Source organism: Oryza glaberrima, chromosome 8, assembly GCF_000147395.1.
Source record: "Oryza glaberrima chromosome 8, OglaRS2, whole genome shotgun sequence".
NCBI classification, from domain to species: domain Eukaryota; kingdom Viridiplantae; phylum Streptophyta; class Magnoliopsida; order Poales; family Poaceae; genus Oryza; species Oryza glaberrima.
Window position 1 is genome coordinate 20413601 of NC_068333.1, and position 22659 is coordinate 20436259.

Here is a 22659-nt window from a genome sequence, read left to right on the forward strand (position 1 = left end):
TTGGGAATTAGCTTGTGTTCTGTGCACGCTGCTGATGGGAATATATATGCATTCAGGATGTACTAGCGGCGAGCTAGCTAGCTAGCTAGCTAGAATACGCTTGTGTACACTGTTACGTCGGGAGAACGCTTCAAACCTGCTACGTACGGCCACGTAATGTACGTACATGTAAACTCAATTTGGTTTCGTCTCTCTCCTGGCGGCACGGAATCGATCGAAGCAGAAGATATGTGTGCTTCGAATCGATCGATCGATCGATCGATAAGTTGTGTACATGGCGTACGTGCTTGTACTGATCGATCGTAATTGGTGTCTAATCTTTTCCCTTCTTAATTCAAGCGGGGACAATTTGACAAATTAAGTTGGAAACTCTGTTAATTCGATCAATGACTGAGATTATCCAGAGAAAATCGATCAAATCAGATCCTTAATTAATTGCGTACGTACGTACTCCGCGCTTGGTTCCTTGTCGAGACTACACTTGCTGACTTAACCACAGTACGTTGATCGAGATGACATTAATTGCAGATCGACAATTTGCTCATTGCTCTCGCCAGCGCCGTATACTCCAGCGAAAACGATCGACCCAACAGTCTCGTCGTCGGCTCGCCAGCGTCATGAAGGCTCACACGAAAGGTTAGAACAAGACTAATAATGAATTAACGGGATTGCAGAAAATCGAAACCCCAATCATGCAGATTTTAGACCGTACGATCTGCTCTGAGATTTGTGCACATTGACTTTCTCCCCCGTTCGGGCAAGCTTATTTATATCTAGTGATGATGGTGGCAACCCTGACCCAGTTAGTATTGGGGGTCGGTAAATCTAATAGGAGAGGTCTCTCCAATTAGTCTTAACCAGAGATACCTACGTGCTAGTACTTAATCTATTGAGCAAGTAGGAAAAATATTCCTATCATCTATGCTTCAAATAAAATTTTCTTTTAAATTACTCATCCGATTTACAATCCGATTACACCGTTGTGTTCGTAATAATTAAATCTTTACAACAAGATCTCACATGATTATATTTTGATGAAAAATCACAAATTACTTTTATAATATGTCTAAATTACTTTTAGATTTCACTAAGTTACTTCTTAGACATATATAAGTAAATTCAGTAAAGTCTAAAAGTAATTTACATATATTATAGAAGTAACTTATAACAAAAGGAAAGTAACTTTAATTAATGCCTTTTTTCATTGAACAAATTATACTATATATATATATATATAATTTGTGCTGATTAATTTAATTTCTAGATAGAGTCATGTTTTTATCTCTACAACGGATGTACTTCAAATGACATGCCAAAGTTACCTTCGTTTTGTTCTAAGTTACTTCTATAATATATGTTGTCGACGTTTGATGTCGCGATTCCGGTATTTACATAGTATGGAGATCGTTGGTACTAGGATATACGTGAGACTGAGGTAAAAGAGACGGAGACAGGGATTTTTATACAGGTTCGGGCCCCTAATCGAATTGTCAGGTAATAGCCCTACATCCTGTTGGCCGAAGCCGGTATTGCTTTTATTCACCATAATCACACCAGTACAATATTTGGGGTAGGCTATCTAACTGTTGTCGACATGGCGGTCTGAAGGTCTGACTCGTAGTCGACAACAGGGTAGTCTTCCTCCTCGAATCTGTGCCAAACGAGATTAGAGATAACGCTTTCGTCTCTCCTGACAGTATCCGGAGACACAGTAGGGGACTAGCCGTGCTTATCCTTGAAGTCGATATCCGTCGTCTTGTCTTGGTGTATGTTGGCTTCTGTTGTTTCGTAGATTGTGGTGGGTGTCGATTTTCCCTGTTGAGTGTCTCCTCTCCTCCTAGGGGGCCTTGTATTTATACCCATAGGTGTCCCCTTGTCCAAGTAGAACTAGGGAAACCAATATGGATACAATCCGAGTAGTCCTTGTCGTTTCCATGTAGAACTCTGGTTGTCTTTCCTTATCTGGAACTCTCTCGATGTCAGTTTCCGTATAAGACATGGTATGTGGTGGGTCCTGCCGAGATTTAGTCAACTACTATTAGGTATGTGGTATCCATAACCCTGACATATGTAAATTACTTTTAGGTTTTACTGAATTTACTTTTATATATCTAAGAAGTAACTTAGTGAAATATAAAAGTAATTTAGACATATTATAAAAGTAATTTGTGATTTTTCATCAAAATATAATCATGTGAGATCTTGTTGTAAAGATTTAATTGTTACGAACACAACGGTGCTATCGGATCGTAGATCGGATGAGTAGTTTAAGAGAAAGTTGTATTTGAAGCATAGGTGGATGGTGCTTCTTATAAACAGAGTGGTAGCTGGTTTAGCTGTGTAGTTACGTCCATTGGGGGTGAGGTCATGGTGGGTTTGGGGGACACGGTACCTCGGTATCCTACAGGAAACCTTCGGGCCATCGCGTCGGGTAGGCCGAGTTGCCTAGGACCATGAGGCCATTTGTAATCTGTGGAAAGGAATAATCAGCAATATAGCTTATCTCGTATCCTGTAAATAAATGGTATGCACCCGGATTATAAGGGATATCATATCATACATGCCGTCATATCCGTTAATTTTATATAAGGGGCGTCAGCATGAACCCTAAGGGGTTATGCACTCATCCATTCACACCCAACATAGATACAATCCACAAACAACTGGACTAGGTATTACTTCTCATTGATAGTCTAAACTAGTATAAACATCTGTCACTATCTCTCCCTGATCTCATGCACCCTATAAATTATATTGTCGATCATAAAAATCGACAGTGGAGGAAGGTTGGCGGAAGGGAAAGAGCATAATGCGAAAAACCAAACCGATGTGTGATCTGACCTCTCAATGCACCACCCCAACTGGTAAGCCGGACAGTGGAACCGTAGTTCATTCACTACATATATGTAGTGTATCTTTTCATCTTAGCACAACTAGTAGAGGTGCTCCGGCTTAGCTGTGGAGGCTTTTCGACATATAGACCGGGGGTCCCACCATCACATCTTTTTATTTGGAGGTTTTGCTAAAACTGTCTAGTTCGATCGGTCCACGTACGACGGTCTGAATGCATGTGCCTTTTTTCAATCCAACTTTACCATGGCAACCTCTCTAGATCTAATTCTTTTCTTTTTAACCGTCAGCGACTCAGCGTGATTCTTTGTAAAGCTGTGGTGGAAGAAAGGGAATTTCTTCGGGCTTAAAAAGATGACCATGAGAGACGACATAGTGGCATGGCATCTCTGCTGGCTCTCTCATGAGGGAATATGGTGACGCAGGGTTGTCACATCGCCGTCAGCTTGAGGATGAGAGGCAGGGAGGGGAAAGGGGGAGGGGGAGGTTTGGCTGGCACTGGTGAGACCAAGCGAGGGTGCAGTAGCGGAGACCGGTGGTGGAGAAGTGGTAGTGCCTGGGGTAAGGAGTGGAGGGGTTAGAGTTTTGGGTGGGTTGGGGAGGGGGATGGGTACAACACAACCTCAAAACGATATAACGGTTCAGAATTCGCAAGATTTTTTTAAATATTTTATATCAAATGTCAAATATGTATCCTCATATAAATTAATATAAATTAATTGCAGTCAGTTATAGTTTGACCATGAATTCATTTGTTGAATTGTCTCAAGCTGACTGCTTTTGCATGCCAAGGATAGTTTACGTACGTACGACGTGTACTCAGCGTGTCGTGATAGAAAAATGGTGATGGATATCAGTCAATTGCTTCTTCCTGGAAGGAAAAGAGGGATACATTTAACAGAACCATGCATGTACATACGTACGTGTTATCAAATCCTGCAGCAACCATTCGTAAGTATGGTGTATATATAGTCATATTGCAACCTAGCTACGTACTCTGATTATATGCAGCAACAGTGAGTGAGTGATAAAATCCAACCATTTCGATTCCCAATCTGGGGTTTGGTCTATTTGTACCCGGCCTGATAACAACCAAGCATCCAAACCGCTCATTTTGGGAGATTCCGTGAGCATTATTCCATTTCAGCATAGAGGAAAGCAGTACTGTTTTCAGGTCAAGAATAGACGGCAAGTCGGCAACATATTCTCTAATGTAAGGACAAGCTAGCCCACGAAAATTTACATGCGAGTCTGTCTGTAGAGAAAATATGGTCCTGTTTCATTAGCAGGTTTCCTGGCAGCTACACTTATTTATAGTCTCTAGCTCCCTAAACAATTGAGATTCTCAATAACGGTAGAATCTAGAAGATAAATTAATAGCCAAAAAGCTAAAGTTACCTAACTTTTATATTCACACCTGCTACTTGGGTTCACATACTATATATATCATAATATTACTACCATTATACCATTATAGATACTAACGTGTGAGATAATAGGCTCAAATAGGACGTGCCTAGTTTAAATTCATAATGAAAAACTATTATATTTTAGAATAGGCTGTCTTAGCCTTCGAGGGCAGCAAGGCAGGGTGACGCCACTTGCCATGCATGGGAGGAGACGAGCACAGCGTCTGTGACTGACTGGAGCGGTTTGGAGGCGCGCGGCCGCTGAAAATGGCCAGAATTGACTGGTGAGGAGGTGTAGAGTCGTTTTTCCCGGAAGGCCGGCCACTTCAATTTGTCGCAGCTCGTACGCACACCAGTAAGACCACCATGCCGGCTATGACCGCCCACCCGCACGAATCGTCTCTAGCATTGTTGGGCCAAGGTTTGGTGAACACTCTAGGCCTTGTTTAGCCAACCCGAATTTCTTAAAGAAAAAGTACATATGAGGTCCCTCATCTTGTCATCGGATTACAAAATCGTCCGCCAACCGTAAAACCAGATATATGTCATCCCTCAACTTACAAAACCGGAACACTCTAGGTCCTTAGCCCGTTTTGACCACGGTTTCGTCCGACGTGGCAGCTCAGTCAGCGTGAGACCCATGTAGGCCCCACATGTCAAGGTGTCCACGTGATCACCTCTCTCTTTCCCCTCTATTCTCACTTCCTTCTCTCTCTCTCTATCACTCTTCTCCTCGTCTTGGCAGGTTGGCCGGTAGGTGGGAAGGAGATCGGCGGGGCGAGGCGGGAAAGGAGGTGTAGCGGCCGACGATAGGTGGTACTTCAGCAGCGGCGACGGTCACGCGGGATAAAGGTTGGGCAGTGACGGTGGGAGCATGGGGGAGGCGAAGGGGGAGCATGGGGAGGGCCGGCTGCCCGACTGCCCTGACACCGCCGTGGCGCGCCTGTCCCGGCACGGACGAACTCGTCCATCTCCGGGAAGTAGCCATCGTGGCTGACGATGAGCAGCACCTCCCCGATGTCGTGGATGCGGGAGAGGTTGTCGACGATGAGGAGCAGCGCAGCACGGGAGCGGAGGCGAGCGCAGTGGTGGGAGGAGGAGGAGGCGGCGGTGGTGGCCATAGCGGCGGCGGCGGCGGCGGCGGCGGCGGATCTCAAGTCGTGCAGTTGTTGCCTACTGTTGGCTACTGCATTCACATCTCGATTAGGCCGGCAAAGTGATAGAATTTTCCTTCCTTGCTTCTCCTTTTCCTCAAGGAGCGGCCGCCGACGCCGCGGTGCTTGACCTGTATCCGGTACTCGAGCCGGTCGTCAAGGTAGGCAGTGTAGGTGCGAACGAATGCGGAGAAGTCCTAGGGCTGTCACCACGTGCTCCTCCTCAAGATCGACGAGAGAGAGGGGGCGGGGGCGCCGAGGAAGAGGGAGGTGGAGGAGGGGTGCATGTGGATCTCGTCAGCCATCGCTTGCCCCGTCGTCAGGGTCCGTGGGGGCAGGGAAGTTGCTGCCGCCGCTCCTCCTTAAGATCATTGGGAGAGAGGGGAGGAGGCTGGGGACATCGAGGAAGAGGGAGCTAGAGGAGTGGAGCATGTCACCCGCCGCCCGTCGGGGTTTGTGGGTTAGCCGCCTCCCGTGTTGTCGTCGGGGCGCCATTCCGGACATGAGGAAGAGATGGCAGAAGAGACGGGAGAGGAGGGAAGGGAAATAAGAAGGGAGGTTTCACTGACATATGGAGCTCACATGGGTCCCACGCGGAGTGAGCTCCCACGTTGGACGAAACCGGGTCAAAATAGCCTAAGGAGCCAAAGTGACCCGGTTTTATAAGTTGAGAGATGTTATATATTTGGTTTTGTGGTTAGGGGGTGATTTTTGACAAGATGAGGGACCTTCTTTGTACTTTTTCCATTTCTTAAACTTTCCAGCCCATGCCTACCCATAGTCATCGGCCGGCATTTTGGCCCAAGAGTTAAGGCCTATTTCTCGGGCATATGTCAATGGCCTTTTTCCTTTTTTTGCGAGGAATACGTCGATGGCCTTTGGTGTTGGATAGGGAAGAGTTGGAGTACAAAAGAGGCCTGAACGAGTTGACTCTACTGTTCTGATCCAAAGCCTAGTGTGTATGCCGCTGTTACTGTTTCGCCTTCTAGGGAATATTACTGTTCAATCACAGTCTCGTTCCTCCGGCCTGTGTACCGTGTTGTCAGCTTGCTGCATCATGAATTGATGAAGGCATCTATGCACTTGCATGCCCTCACGCAATGGAATAGAAAAGCTGAATTTTCCCTCCAATCGTTTAAGACTTCATTGATATCAGAGAAACTAACTTCTTTATTTAATTCTGTCTCCCGCGCAAAATCAACTACAGTACTGGTGTGATAAATGAGCTATTTGGAGTAGATCGTTGCTGCTCCTCTTAAAGCTCAACAGTTCATCATATCACATTAGCAGAGCAAAACGAGAATGGCCATTAATCAGGAAAAAAAATTGACACAGACGAATTGAACCAGCTAAACTAGGCAAGCTAGATACTACTACGTGAAGTACTAACTAAGCACACTGCACACATGGCTACGGTGGCGACACGATGCTCAATCTCAGCTCGCTGTGCTCCACCACCAGCGTCCGCTTCGGCGCCGGCGACGTAGGAGGCTGCTCTTGCGGCGGTGATCTCTTGCGGCTCGCGCCTGATGACGTCTGCTCGTCGGCGCTGCTCAGGTGCACGCCGAACAGCTTGGTGCTGCCGCCGCGGTTGCCGCCGGACACCTCGTTGATGATCTTCTCCGTCGTCCGCGGCAGCCGCAGAGCCAGCAGCGTGGGCTGGTCTTCGGCCACCGTGAGCGAGCTACTGGACGTGGCGCTCCGGCCGGAGGCGCCGCGCACCTCGGACGCGGGCGCCTTCCCGCCCGCCGGCGGCGGCCGTAGAACGCCGAGGCCGTGCAGCGCGGCCGCCGCGGCCGGGCTGGGCGCCACGGGACGCACGTAGTTCTGCACGAAGTAGATGATGTCGCTGTAGAGCTTGCGCATGTGCGCCAGCTCCTGCACCAGCGCCGCGTTGCCGCGGCGCAGCCGGTGGTTCTCCTGCATCAGCGCCTCCTCCTCCGGCGTCGCCGCCGCGCGGCGCGCCGGTGCGATCACCGGCCCCAGCTGCGAGAGCAGCCGCGACGACGGCGCCACCGGCAACGCCGCGCTCTCAAACCAATGGCGCCGCTCCGTCGTCGTCACCAACGCGCCCAAGCGGCCATGGAGCATGCCATCCCCGTGGCGGAAGAAGGCACCGGCCGCGAAATGGCGCGGGGCAAAGAAAGGCGGCGGCGGCGGCGGGAACGGTGGCCACGTTGCCGCCGCGGACTTACGCCGGTGGATCTCGCACAGCAGCTGCTTCTCGCCCTTCCTGAAGAACTCGTTGGCGAACTCCCACCTCTCCGGCACGACCTTCCTAAACCCCTGCACGCGACACACCATCACGGTCGTCATTCCATACACCCTTCAAGCTTCCATCAATGGCGAGACGCCATGATCACGAACGTAATGGCGTACATATGTGTTGAGCTGGCGGACGAAGGAGGAGAAGTTGCTGTGCTTGAAGTAGTTGGGGAGGATGTCCCTGGCGAACTCCGGCGGCCGCCATACGACGAAGCTGGAGGCGGACTCGCCGCCGTCGTCGTCCCCCCACGACACGACGTGGTCGGTCGCGGGGTCGTCGACGAGCTGGTACGTCTTGGTCAGGAACGGCGCGGGCACCACCGACGCCGACGCCGCCGCCGCCTTCTGACGCGCCGCCTCGCTCTCCTCCTCCCACTCCATCGTCGTCGTCAACGACGTAGCCAGGAGCAGCGGCGACGATGATGGTGTCAGAGGTTCAAAATCATGCGTGCGTGGCTTTTATCGCTAGTTTCGGCTGGGTTTGGACATGTGCGTGGCTGCTGGTAGCCTCGGGAAACATGCGTGGAGCTAGCAACACACTGGTACTAGCACAGTGTAGGGGAAGGGAATAATAACTGGGTGAGCTGAATACGCATGTGCCAGCCTTCAGCCTGTCTGCACCTGCCTGCAGCTCGATCGGTGCGCGTAGGCAGCCGGACGAGAAAAACGGTGGATTTGCCCGTGAGAGGCCACACGGCAACAGCGGCAGAAATCACTCGCGAAACGCGATATGGATCGAGAGATGGGCGGGGCGCACCCCGCGCGCGGCTAATCCGGCTCCGTTTCCCCGTAAACTCAAGCGATATCCACATACACATCCGTTTTGTCCAGCTTTCCAGCGCGACGCGGCTTCAGACGTTCAGTCGCTACTCGCTAGCTGCTAGGCTACAGCGTGCATGCATGATCATGTGTTGCACGCACTTCAGTCGCTGACACGTACGTACGTGCAACAGGGTATTTAACGTGGCGACATCTGGAAACCTGCGTCGTGTCCCCTCTGCACGACGCTGTTCCTGTTCATGCTGAAGAAGTGAAGATGCCGAATGCGCGACCACTGTTAACTCACAGTGCAACGGGACGACGACGCCGACGCCGACGCATATGCATGCAATCGAGTAGTACGTAGTACGCCGTGTTTGCCGTATCGACAGCTTTATGATACAGGAACGCGAGTTATTCCTTTGGTCGTATGGTATGGAGTACGCATGTGTGTGTGCGCGCAAGGCATTTATGTCGGGATTTCAAGTAGAAAGGCAAGTACAGTACAGTCATCCAAGTATCCAACAGAGATGATGGCCAATCGGGAGCTCCTCTGTGTTAGCATCAAGATTGGCCTTTCAGTAAAAAAAAATGGAAGAGAATGGCAGAAGTGATCACACTTATCAGGGCCATCGACACAGCAGAGTTGTTGCTACAAACTTTTCTTTATACTCCCTCCGTTTCAGGTTGTAATACGTTTTGACTTTGATAAAAATCAAATTGCTTTAAATTTGATCAAGTTTATTGAAAAAAGTAATAACACTTTCAACCCAAGACAAATTTAAATTTATTATGAAAATATATTCAATTATTGATTTGACGACACTAATTTAGTATTATAAATATTATATTTATCTATAAACTTAGTCAAACTTAAAACAGTTTGACTTTAACCAAATTCAAAACGTCTTATAATCTAAAGCAGGGGGAGTAGTATATAAAAATTATAAGTTAAAATTTAGTTTGGTAGACCGAGCCAAGTTTAATCATTTCTTTAATTATGGAATACATTATGGAATAGATGGAATATATACTAAAAGGACTACATGCATGAGAAGACCAAGTCACGTATACTGTGTATGCAGTAAAATGAGTGATAGATAGACAAAGGCAAATGCATATAAACGAAACACTAAGATTCCAGTACATGCTGATGTGGTGTGTGCGGTTGTATAGCAGATTGGCAGGAGGAGATCAAAAGGCTGCTCAATGGAACAGTACATAGAAGGGGGCATGTTGGAATCGAGCAAAATGTTGGAATGTGCAAGGAATCCAACTACAGGTTAATGTTACTCAACTTTTAAAAATGCTAGATATGAAAGGAGTAACTTTGATATCGATATATTAATAAGAAAAGATGGGAGAACATGAAGTCGAAGATAGGCCAACGTGCTAGACTACCCATGGTTATCTATCCTAGATATGGAGAGGAACTTTGTTTTTTTTCTCGATTGTGTAAAAGCCTTGCGCATCGATATATTTTAAAAAAGAGGGATTTTACAACTGTTACCTGCTGACGTAGATCATGGGGGTTACAGAGAAGTAGGGCCCGCTAGATTAACTAGAGAAGAAACCAGACTCCTGACAACAAGAAGGAAAGAGAAAAATGAGAAAGAGCTAGTGACTAAGTGCCAAAAAGATCTCCTAGGAGCTTTGATATCCATATATTATGAAAATTCTATATAATAATTAAGTCGCATCCATATATTTTAGTGCTATTGCACCTAGGTGTTGAAAAAAAATCTGCAACATGCAGCACTGGCGGGTTTTATACAACTATGCCATGTGTGGTTTCTCATGTTACATCACAATGAGAAAAGTTAAGTAACATGAGAAACAATGCTATATAGCACCACAAAGTATTATTCTATTATGACGATAAATTAGTAAAGTATTATTACTGGACATGCGTTCTTGTTTCGTGCATGTGATCTAAATAGTTAGTGAAATACATAGTCGGTCTTTGAACTTGAATAAGAGTGTCATTTATACATATAAACTTCTAAAATGTGCATGTAGGCCTCTAACCTTGGTTTAATATATCATCCACGGTCTAAATATGGTGCAGTACGTTCGGTAATTGATGTGGCCATCCATTGATGAGAATTTTGCATTTAGGCCCATATAGTATACCTTCAAGTCGACTTCTACCATGTACTCCCAAATCTTATAGTATGCTCTTGATGTTATAGAAATGCATATATTTGTTGAGTTAGGAGTGGTAGGTGTCGATTTTGAGGGCTTACGGTAGCGAATGGGCCGAAGTGCTAAATTCTCACCACTGTGGGCAACCATGTTAGCGTCTAAGAGCTACGTCATGTGCACTTGACAATTCGAGTGATACACTAAACCAAAATTAGGGGTCTAAATGTGTATTTTACAGGGTAATGGATCTAAATAACACCTATCACAATTTTAAGAATCGGTTGTGTATTTTTTTACTTAAAATCATAATGAAAAATTATGTCATATACTCGTATGTCATTTCCAATCTTTCACTGAGCGTGATGCTCACATTGTCGGCCGTAGGTACACAAAGACGTGTACTGTGCAGTACTGCGTACTCGAGCAAGGCCGGCCGGTAGAGTCTAGCTTTCTTCTACTCTGGCCATGAATGATTTCTAAATAAGAAACTGGGATAGACCGGCAGTAGAATCGATCATGCAGCACAATTGCACAAAAGCTATGTTTTTTCAACTTCCTAAAGTTAAAAGGACTTCATGAGTTCTGAACATTCAGTGACTTTTCTGCAAGTGGAATGCAAGGACCTTCATCAGTTAGTAAAGCAGGTATCTTTTCTTAAAAGACTAGATGCACTTCGATTAAGACACACTGTGCCGTTTACACATAATTATTAGGTTGTACTAGTTTTGCTGCCAAATGAAATTAGGAATTATTAGGCTATCTATGTACTCCTCCGTTTTAAAATATTTGACACCGTTGACTTTTTAGCACATGTTTGACCGTTCGTCTTATTAAAAAGATTTGTGAAATATGGAAAACTATATGTGTACATGAAAGTATATTTAACAACGAATCAAATGATATGAAAAGAATAAATTATTACTTAAATTTTTTGAATAAGACGAATGGTCAAACACGTATTAAAAAGTCAACGGTGTCAAACATTTTGAAACGGAGGTTGTACTAGTTCCAACTTCCATAGATAAGTCACTTTGGTCGTCTTTATTTTTTTTTCACCCAAAGATATTGTTCTGTTCTTCTGTTTGATGTGCATTATGCATTTCTAAGAAAAACTAAAAGGTCAATGCTGTTGCTACACTGTAAAAAAACAACGGGTGACAATGGTATCCTAGTGAAAAACAGCTAAGGATGTCAATAACTGAAGATGCAGAGAAGTGCAGTCGTGCACATTGGAGTACAGTGCAGAGATGCCTTTGCATCCGATCGATCTTTCATGCCACAGTTGCAGGACTAGTTCTTGAATCTTGCTTACCTGACCAAGTTAAAGCAAGAACCTTTATTAGTGCATTACGGACAAAGAACTGAACCAAGCTGCTCCCCTACCATATATTCTCCCTGCCACTGCATGGACCAAAGATTGAATGTCTTCCAGGCATTCATTGATATATGAGTATGAGCACCTCATAAATGGCATTTCTGAATTCTGATACGAATCATGCATGGTGCCCCCTGCCTCACTGTCTCACTGCCTCTGAAATTTTTGTAGTGAAGTAGGAGTATACTCTAATACCGGTGAACGCCAGGCTTGCTGGCCAGGTACAATCAAGGGGTTGCAGGGAGGAAATTACTGCAAGCAGAAGAGAAGGGTTTGAAGTTTTGAAACTGTTTTTTTCGAACAGACAACTGATCAGTGTCAGCGTTGTGGGGGTGGGGGCACAAAAGCTGTTGACCAGCACATGTTTCTCACTGATCGAACTCGGATTTTTCTAGCGTAAACTGCTCATCGGCGGTGCATGCACTGGTTGTCAACCACAGGAGAGGGGGGCTTAGCTTTCTCTCCTTTTGTTACCATGGATCTCAGCATCTCCCTTCTTTTCAGTACCACTCTCTGCTCGCCGATCAGCTCCATCAAAAGAATATCTTTACACGCCTTATTGCCTTTACCCCACCTTAAAGCCTAGCAGTGAAACGGTGAAACCTACGCAGGTGTGTGGTGTAAACGTCGCCGCACGAACGCACTGTCCGGTGTTCGTGTGGCTTGGGTGTTGCAATACTGCAATGTCCTTGTGTCGTCTGAAATTCTGAATTGTGAAGGAAATGGACGGATAGACAAATCGATGGGCTTTGATTACATCTCGTCTTTCCTTTGGACAAGTTTATTTTTCCTCCCTCAACTATTGCCCTTGGTTGTATCACATCCCTCAACCACAAACCCAGATATATCACATCCTCGAACTACCAAAACCAGTGCAAATCAAGTCCCTCAGTGGTTTTGTCCTACGTGACACCCATGTGGTGTCTACGTGGCAATAGACAACATAAAATTTAAAAACTTAATGAGACCCACGTGCCAATTAGATAAAAATTTAGTAAACACATGGTGGGCTCACGTGTCAGTCTTATCTCCCTTTACCCTACGATCTCCATTTCTCATCTTCTCCATGTCGGTGCCAAGACCTCATCACCGGACATCGCGGGTCGAGTGACGACGAGGTGGCAACGGTGTCCTTGATCTCGACCCTTGAACCAGTATGGGGGTGGCCGGCGAGCCCCTCCAAGCTTGCTCGCCCGTCAACCGTCGTCCACAGCGAGCCCGTCCGCGACGGCACACCATCCTTCGCCTCAATTCCCGTCTCCTCAAGCCACACGACGCTCAGCGGCACCTTGATACTGGAGCTCGCTGGGATGGAGGCGAAGATGGAGCTCCTTAGAAGCAGGCCTCCCCACCTCACCTCCACCCATCTTGACACCACTATGCCTTGTACCGCTTATGCTCAGACCTATCTCGAGCTACCTCCACTCTACCGACCACGCCCAGACTTCCCCCGTATTCATCGCTGCCTGATGCCCTTTCCCTAAGATACTATTAACAGTAAAATTTGGTAGGCCCCTAAGAAAATAATCACATCACTAATAGTCGGATTCCTGCTATATTCGGTTAAGGAAATTAATCTAATAAAGGAAGCTTATCCAGAAGTGACCGAGTTCAAGGAGGATGTGGCATGGCAAGTTATCTATTAATTAGGAATAGTTAGTTAGTTTCCTTTTATCTTTAGAAATGTATGTTTAGTGTCCTATAAGGACATTATATTTTCCTTTTATCTTTAGAAAAGTTTTTTTTCTTGTCCTACAAGGACTAGTATCTACCCATGGGTATAAATATATACACCTGGGTCATTGTAAAAGATATCTCTCGATCAATACTACTCTCGGCGCATCGCCACTCTCTTTTCTGAGGTTTTTACTTACCATCCGGCGGAACTTGGCACCTGACACGGGGCTGCATCGGCTTTCGATCTCCGGCGAAGGGGTAAGTCCTACGTTCCGTCGGCCTAGGCAATTGTCTCGTCTATGTCGGCGTCGTTCAAGGTTGCATCAGTACATTCGACCTCTTGGATTGCTCCAGTTTGGATGATATATTTGTCTGTCTATTTATCATATGTCTTAATTAATCTAGTCTTAGTATCTCAATTTAGCTTTATCGGTTGTTTCTTGCTTTAGGGTTTATGTCGGTACCGGTTAAATTATTTTACTAGATTAGATTAGCTAAGGCATCTACCACCCTAAAAATCAATCAAGGGCTTGATTGTCTAGTGCTGCATCAGTTAAGTTTGATCTACTAAGTCGTACTTAGAACCATAATCCCTAGCCTGCTTTTTGACTGCCAATAAGGGTTTCATCGGGGTTTCAGCCGATGAGTTATTTAGACGTTGCATCGGCTTACAAGGATTGCATACATATTGGATTTAGCCGATTGCAACAAAGATTTTACTGTTTATCTAATCTTGTGGATTTAATGACATCAGACCTCCAGCCGATGGATGCTTTAACCTTCGGATCGATGCTTATTTATCATATCACTATTAGCCGAATGGTTTCTACTGGACTATATTATTGTTATATTATATTATCAACAGTCGATTGCCTTTATATTGTTATTTACATCAAGTATCACACTCCACATCAAACACATAGCCGATAGCTCAAAACCCTATCAATATCGGCTGGTATACACATCGGCTGGAATTACTCGATCGGCTTGACAGCCGATCGGCTTATTGATCTGCTGTTTGTATATCTTGTCAGTTGCAGGATCAAACTGATTGGCACGCCCGTATCTCATCAATCTTTAGACCTGCACTGAAGCTAAGCAGATCTCCCAGGCCAGTGTGTGTTTTTCGCATCAATAGACACCCGAGCCGACCACCGACCCGTGCTTCCGCCGCCTCTTCCTTGACTTGTGCACTCTGCCACCGGCCGCCGACGCTGCTCTTCACAGGAACTGGCTCCCCTGCCACTGGCCGCCTCAAGCGTCCTTGCTCCAGCGAAGAGACAAGGGGTGGGAGGAGGATGAGAAGAAGAAGTGAGGATAGATGGAGAGGATGACACGTGGGCCTTTTTTTTCGTCGAGACTTATTTGTGGGCCCAATTTTATTTTTATTTTGTGGTGACTATGATACCATTTAGGCACCACATTAGATAAAGACCGAATCAATGTGCGACGTAATCACCACATAAGCTAAAACCACTTTGCAAACCACCAAAGGAGTTAATTTACATTGATTTTAACATTTGAGGGAGGCTTTATACCTTGGTTTATGGTTGAAGGGATGCGATTCGAACAAGGCCAACAGTTGAGGGAGGATAAACATACTAGTTGGAATGATTTCCCAGGCCATCATTGCGGATGGGTTGGAAACTGGGCCTTCATAGACTCCTTTTTGTACAGAAATTGGGCTTCAAACTGATCAGACCATGGGCTACATCCGCCCTACATTTCAGCAGGCAGATAAATAGAGCCTGAAAAATCCGACACTACATGCTTTGCACAAACAAAAAAAGCAGGTACCCAATCCCCATCATGAACAACGCAAACGGTTAAACCGGCCAAGGTCACCTGAGGAAAAGGACAAGACCACCGGCACCACAAGTACACATTCTCACAAGAGTCAAACGCGTCGTGCCATTGGTCGGTACTAGTAACCGGTAGTAGTAGTAGCAAACCACACCGTTGGAGAGGAGAAGGTGCGTGCGGCGGCAAGCAACCACGTTCCCAACCATCCAATCGCTCGATCTGACCCTGCATGCGCCGCGCGCGCGCAACCCCAAACCGTATGATACGACGTCCGATTAGGGGAAGGGGCCGGGCCCGGGGCCAGTCGGCCGGCCAAAGCTATAGTCGATCGCCTCCCCGAGCTAGCACCTGCGTCTAGCCGCGTTTCAGAAATTTGCTACTACGTACGTAGAGCTTTAGCAAAATCACTAAATTCTACTATATCGGAGCCTAAACTTAAGTAACAAAATATAATAATACTAATTTATACAAGTCTAAGATATATTTAATACATCCGAAAGTAGAGAAATGGGCTCATTTTTTCAGAATATTATGCCCCCGTTTCAATCATGAAGATCTCTTTTCATGAATGAAGTTTGTTGTAGCAGGAGGCAAACACCATCCCCCTGTTCAACCGAAACATTCTCACTCACCTGGCAAAGAGGCTTTTACTCGCGGCAAATACTTCTCGACCTAATGTGGCAAGTAAATACTAAAATACCAGTGAACGCGGCAAGAAGACAAGTCTGAAAAGGAGTATTCTAGCTATCATAGGAGGAAAATACCATTCGACCAGGGCAGATGAAGCCTGAAGGTTATGTCGTTGAGTGAGGAATATTCTCTAAGGAGATACTGCGGGAACCACTCCAACAACTCCTGCAAAGCTGGTGCCAGGTATTTCAGGGGACCACATAAATGTACAACCATATCCTTAGAATTTCTAACTTTATAGGGGTATTGTAGTAACTTCATATACACTCTTAGGGGTATGATTGTCATCTCACATGTACCTCCAAAGGCTATGTAAGCCAGTCCCAATCTTGTAATGAGACAGAGGATAAAAGATATCAAAATACCATACGACACATGGGAGTTTACTATTCGAGCTCATCTCACTTTTAGGATAGGCGGGGAAAATAGTACTTTTCCGCCTATCCCTGATTTGTCCGCCGTGACCTAAAGTCACGACAAAGTTCTTCTGCATATGTGCAGAATGAATGAGTCTCTAAAGCATATAGTTTTTGATTGGTTACAAACTCTGTAATTATTTTTTTTTTGTGATTTCCTTGTAACCTTGTACATAGTATTTTTTTTATTCTTTAATGAAATTACACTAGTAAGCAAAGTCTTGGTAGTTTTTCCGGTAAAAAAAATGATATGTTTAATAGCAACATTAACTAGAACAACAAATTTAATTAGCGATGGAGTGATGCACTGATTAATTTTTAGTAATTTAGTAAAGATTAAGGCACTACAACACGCTGATAGGACGAAATGGCCAAACGCCAACTGCGGCAGCCATAAGGGGTGGTCGAGCAGCGATGTTCGAGAAAATGAACTTACGCTCCCAGTTGTAGGAAATCGACCGGAGGGAAAGGCCACCTAGCAACTTGGATCTTTTTACTCCATTCTCTATATACCATCTGCACACAGTTTAGGCGTTAGGGCCTTGCACACTTGACACTTGACACTTGGCACACTTGGCACTGGGCAGAACACAACAGTAACCGTTGGAGGTGAGTCGACCGGCTAGACGGTTGCCGACCGCCGCTAGGTGTGAAACCATGTGTGATTATAGTTCTTTTGTGATGGGAAATTGACAAGTACCGGAAATGCAAGAAGTGCGTGCGTGGACTAACATTGGTCAGGTTGCGACATCTGTGCCAAAGACAACGGTTGTTTGGTTCATGTGTGTGCAGGTGATCGGGGTCGATCTTGGTCAACGGCGGATCGGGACTAGACTCAGGGAGGAGTTGAGGTCCAAAGCGATCAAGGATGCCGGGTGACAAGATTGGACAAAAGGTTGCACACGGTGGACGGACACCGTGTGAGGAGGTCTTCGTAACGGGCTTCGCAAGGTCAAGTGCAAGCGCCGGGATTTACAAAGAAATTGGAAGGAGAAGTGACTGTATAAATGCACTATTGCTACAGTAAATGGGATCACTGTAGCCTTGCATGCATGCACAAGGTGATATGCATGTGTGCTGTGATTGGTTGGCAGGGAGGCCACCAATCCATCGTGATTATGGGCTCAGCCAGGATGCCACACGGCTCGACCGGACTGGCCCAGTCCAAGATGGAGCAGGACAGCATGATCCAAGCAACGACGGCCCAGCTCGGCAAGCAAGGGCGTCAAGGCAGGAGGTCTCGGCGACGGCGCGTGCGTGAGGGACACGCGACAGGCGCGGCTCCACGCGGACACGCGGCGATCTTGGATTTGATCGCGCTCTCACAAAACACGCGGAGAAAAATCGCGCGGGAACCGTACGGAGGCGGTTTCAAGCGCGCACGCGGGAGTGGTTCGGCGACGTGGCGGCATCGGTTTCGCGCGTGGGCGAGGGACCCACGCAATTCCGAGCGCGCGCAGGAGACGAGCTCTCCTTCGCTGGCATGCGGGCCCGGCCGGGAGAAAGGCACAGGCACATGGGAGACGGCGCGCGGAGGCGCGGGGTTCACGCGGCAACGTGGCGGCTTCCTGTTGGTGCAAATGGGGAGCACGCGGATCCATCAGCAAGAAGAGCATGTGAGGGTTCGGATCGATGAGGTGGCAATCATCTGGAGCTTTTCCTTTGGGTAGAAGGAACAATGGATGGACCAGATCTGTTCTGAGTTAGGGTTTCGCCCTAGGGGTATTTGAGACAATGTCTTAGGGGTCTTAGGCTATAAATAGAGAGATGGATGCAAGGGTGGAGGTTGCTCCTTTGGTAATCCGTTTGAGATGCTCGGTGAGAGAGTTTCGGTGTGAGTTTGGAGTGTGTTTGCCCGAGAGGCTTTTGTATTAGGATTAGTTTGGAGTGTGTTTGTCCGAGAGATTTTAAGTTTGTGGTAATGTTTCTCTGAAGGTGTATGTTTGCTCCTAGTTGAGCGGTTATTTTGCATCACCTATAAATGAAATGATTTGAAGGATTTCATTTTTGCCTTGTCCATTTAAATTCCGCAATTTAAATTCCGCTTGCAATTTGAACTTTGCGATAATGAGTTTTGCTCTCTCTTCCTCACCTCTCTTCTAGTTTTGGGAATTCCTTTTCTCTTCCTCCTCTAGTTTCGGGAATTCCTTCTCTCTTCTTTTTCTCTCTTCTTTTCTAGATCCGGCTTCTCTAATAGCCGCGGTTCTAGTAAGGATTTTGAGAAATCCGGCTTGATGAGTATTTTCGGGGGTAAGATTTGAATTGCTATATTCAACCCCCCCCTCTATAGCTGTTCTTGGTCTTTCAGTAGGTCCGCGCACACCAGTGGTCTTGGGGATTTTTGAACCTGCTCTCCCGTTTCGGATTGCGCATCCATCGTTCTAGAGCAAGCGAGACGTTCCATCTCATGGGCGCCACGCAAAGGATCGAAATCGGTGCAAGCAGCTAAGGTATATGAATTGCACCAGCACGCATGGACGCATGCACGACGCGCGCGCGCGCGCGCTGCGCCGCACCAACGACTGTGGCGACGGCCACCGCTGCTCCCGGCCGCGCGCGTGGCCGGCCACATGCACCTCCGATATCCATGTCGCAACAGGAACGAGACCACAGTCCAACAACAGCTAGCCCATGCGTACGTGTAGCCGTCTAAACCACCGCATCCGGAGACAGCTAGTCGCCGCCTCGTATTTTCCTCTGACACGATGAACGTGAAGGATCTGACTGATACGTATGTAGTCGCCGAGGTCGATGGCGAAGTGCATGTCCATGAGAGAAAGGAAGCGTTGGAAGCTTCTGAGCTAACAGCGTCTGTCCCTTCATCTATCCATCCATCTAGACTAGCTAGCTCGATCTCTCAGGTGTCCGGGCCGGCGCGTACTGTGCGTGGAGATGGCGCCGGGGCACGTCCAGTTCAGACGCGTGATGTTACGTTGCGTTTGATCGATCGATCGACCGGCCAGAGGTCTCGATGCGTAGGTCTACCTCTCTCTGGTATCTCGCTGGAATTAATTTGGCTCTACGTACACGTGCGTGATCACAAGGGCATCGCCACCTGATCTTTTTGTCCCGTCACTGGCATACTAGCTATTTGGAATGGCAGATTGAATTGGCAGGTGTGATGATTCAGTGGAAGATCGGAAAATGCATGTATCCTGCGCGTCGAACAGGGGTCATGTCAGGCCGCTGTTCTTGTCTGGTGACCGGTAGGCTCGATGCTAGACAGGGGAAGATTTTAGATTTCTCTCCCGATTGATCCCATCGTCACTCACACAGCAGCAGCAGCTGCTAGAGCTCAACCATATCGTCGAAGGCTCCACGAATTGGAGCAAAGCTAGGTGTTGGCGTTGCGTCCACATCCTGGCGATCGGACCGGGCTCTAGGACTGGCATATTCTAGCGAGTTGAGATCCTCTGCTTCGGTTGATGAGTTTTGTCACCAAGGTCTCCAGATTGAGTCTCAACTATTGGTAAAGCAGTCATACTTCCTTCCCCTAAAAGAGAATTTAATTTAGCGGCTCTTTCTAAAAGGCGTGAATGCAAATAAAAAACATCCCCTGGGTAAGCTTCGCGGCCGGGGGGTCTTCTTAATAGAAGGGACATTTGGCGATAAGCTTGTGCCTGTTTGGAGAGATCATCATAAATTATTAAAGTATGCCGTTCGCGGTACATAAAATACTCAGCCAGGGCTGCTCCCGTATAAGGAGCGAGGTATTGTAATGTAGCAGGGGAATCCGCCATTTCAGCTACTACAATAGTGTATTCCATGGCCCCCTCTTCATGGAAAGTAGTTACTACTTGAGCTACGGAGGATGCATGCATGCACTTTCAACTGGTCTCTCCAGTGTTTGCCACACCTTTCTGTCAACAGTTTACGGATTGAACAGAAAGCAAATCAAGCATGACCTTGGGCAAAATATTAGGTGCACGTGGACAATATCGAACCCAACCAAATACTAAATTACAAAAGCTTATCCAATACGAAAAGGAAAAAGAAACAGATTGGTTGCTCCCTCTACCTAGAATAAGCGATATTTTGTAATGCATGAAGTTAACACATTTAAACTTTTACCATTATTCAACTTTTGAAAATGATATGGTTAGATTTATCTTCAAAAATAGTTTAAATATTTTAACTTTGCTATATTCTTCATATATTATACCAAACAAGTGTTCTACAAGATGCTATCGACGCAAGCATGTTTTTCTTCCCTTTTACCATCATCGTTAGCCTTCTTCCAAATTCATACCATAAGTCCAATGCGAAAAGTTGAAATACATTTCTATGGATTTGGATCAGCTGCAGTAGTAGTACTGACTGCAACTTATGCAATCATAGCCGCTACCGTTTGATCTGAATCGGATGGCACAGGTTACTCAGAGCACTGTAGCAAAAGTACTGTAGAATAAAATATTAGTACTATATGATTCTAGTTTGATCACTGTAGCGGTAAATCTAGACCGTTGATCATCAAAATGAACGGTTGAAGATACGTGCAGTCCTAAGTTGCAGTGGAAGATACTGTAGCGGTAAATTGGACTTTTACGACGTTTCAACAGAGCGCACAGTTGATAAAGGCGCGCTAAAGGCAGTGGTTAAAAGAAAGAAAAAAAACACGTGTGTCATAATAATCAATTGAATGAACTTGCAATATTCAAATAACTGTACTCTAGGATAAATTTAGTATAACTATTAATTTCTCTTTTTTTTCATTTACCGGATTAATCTGTATGAATTTTTATACTTATCGAGATTATACTTTGATGTTTCATATTTTAAAGTGAAAATTCCTGACACGTCCCTAGCTAAGCTTTCTATCCGTCCTTTCATATCCAGGAATTTCGCTTTATACGTTGTATATCATTGAGTTCTTATTTTGTTCCCCACTATGCTCACTTGGTTAGTTGATTGTTATTTTTTTTTCCTAAATAGTGATGAGGACATCACTTCATCGGATACACATATAACTTCACACGTTCCAATGACAATTCCAAGTTCAAGTCCAGTTCGGCCTCAGGAGACAGTATTGACTTCAAACGAATCTAGCGCCTTCATGCCAACTCCGATTTTGGTGATCTTGGACTTGACGAAAAGCTTATCTCGTCACCTTTCAAGCGCATCTAGTCTCATATCCAAAATCATCTCGAGTCAATGAGAATCGTTAAAACAAGACAGTGTTGTTGCTTAAACCGAATTTGGGTTTTGGGCCTTGTAAAAGACTAGACCCATCTAATAAGTGTCTCCCTCCACCTCCACGAATTAACACTTAACCCTAGCTCTATTTTCCTCTATAAATGTCTATGTACACCTCTAAAACAATTGGGTTTTGTTTAGTTGAATTTTACCAAGTGCCATTCACTTTTGTCTCTAGTCCTCGCTCAATTAGTCGGCAACTATAGATTTAGAGCCCCCAATAGTTGGTGCGTTGATTTGCCGGGTCGATTAGATCATCCACTTCAATCGCAACTATTTCTTTGTGCTTAATCACCTATTCACAATATTTAGGTTGCATCTTATTATCTTGTTCTTGCAGGGATCATCAACAGCGTGTCACGGTTGGTTCGGCATTGTTTGTGGTGTAGCGATTGCACGACGTCCTGGACTTGTTTTGGTTAGTAGCCACATCGCAAACGTCGCACTCGATTAAAGTGAGAGTTATCCCCTCACCAGAAGATCGGGCCATGAGAGAGAGCATCATCAAATAGCTATGCTGACATGTTTCTTACTTATGTATTAGGTCCTTAAGAAATACAATTCTCAAGGTGAAACAACTTCAGTTATAGAAAACAAAGGGGGTAGAGTTGTTTGGCCACAATTTTGGAAACTGAGATTTATGTTTTTTTTACAAATAATTTCTTGTCAACTTTTTTTTTTGAAATTCATACAACATTTTCATCAGTATTTAAAATCAACTACAAAATAATTCTGTGTTCCGAATTCTCGGTGAAACTATTGGATGGATCCACCAAATCTTATTGATAGTTATTCGAAATTTTAATTTTAATTTTCAAATGTGGGGTCATACAATTATGTCCCATGTAGTTATGTCTTTGATATAAAGTATTCTTTTTACATTGACTTTTTTTGGTAACTAGCTAGTAAAACAGAGTATAATA

At 45.7% G+C, this 22659-nt stretch overlaps 1 protein-coding gene across 1 annotated transcript; it reads right to left on the reverse strand.

The window, feature by feature from the left end:
- Positions 1-6546: 6546 nt before the first annotated feature.
- On the reverse strand, positions 6547-8429 carry LOC127782582 (putative heat stress transcription factor B-4a). Its single transcript, XM_052309850.1, has 2 exons — positions 7793-8429; positions 6547-7699 (listed from the first exon to the last, which is right to left on the reverse strand). The coding sequence occupies exons 1-2, from the start codon at positions 8057-8059 to the stop codon at positions 6824-6826; spliced, it is 1143 nt and encodes a 380-aa protein (XP_052165810.1). The 5' UTR covers positions 8060-8429; the 3' UTR covers positions 6547-6823.
- Positions 8430-22659: the final 14230 nt, after the last annotated feature.

Bases quoted from the DNA above. Each gene is read 5' to 3' on its own strand.
- LOC127782582 (XM_052309850.1), bottom strand. From the start codon at position 8,059: ATGGAGTGGGAGGAGGAGAGCGAGGCGGCGCGTCAGAAGGCGGCGGCG. The intron at 7,700-7,792 runs GTACGCCATTAC...TGTCGCGTGCAG, and splicing joins TCCGCCAGCTCAACACATAT to GGGTTTAGGAAGGTCGTGCC.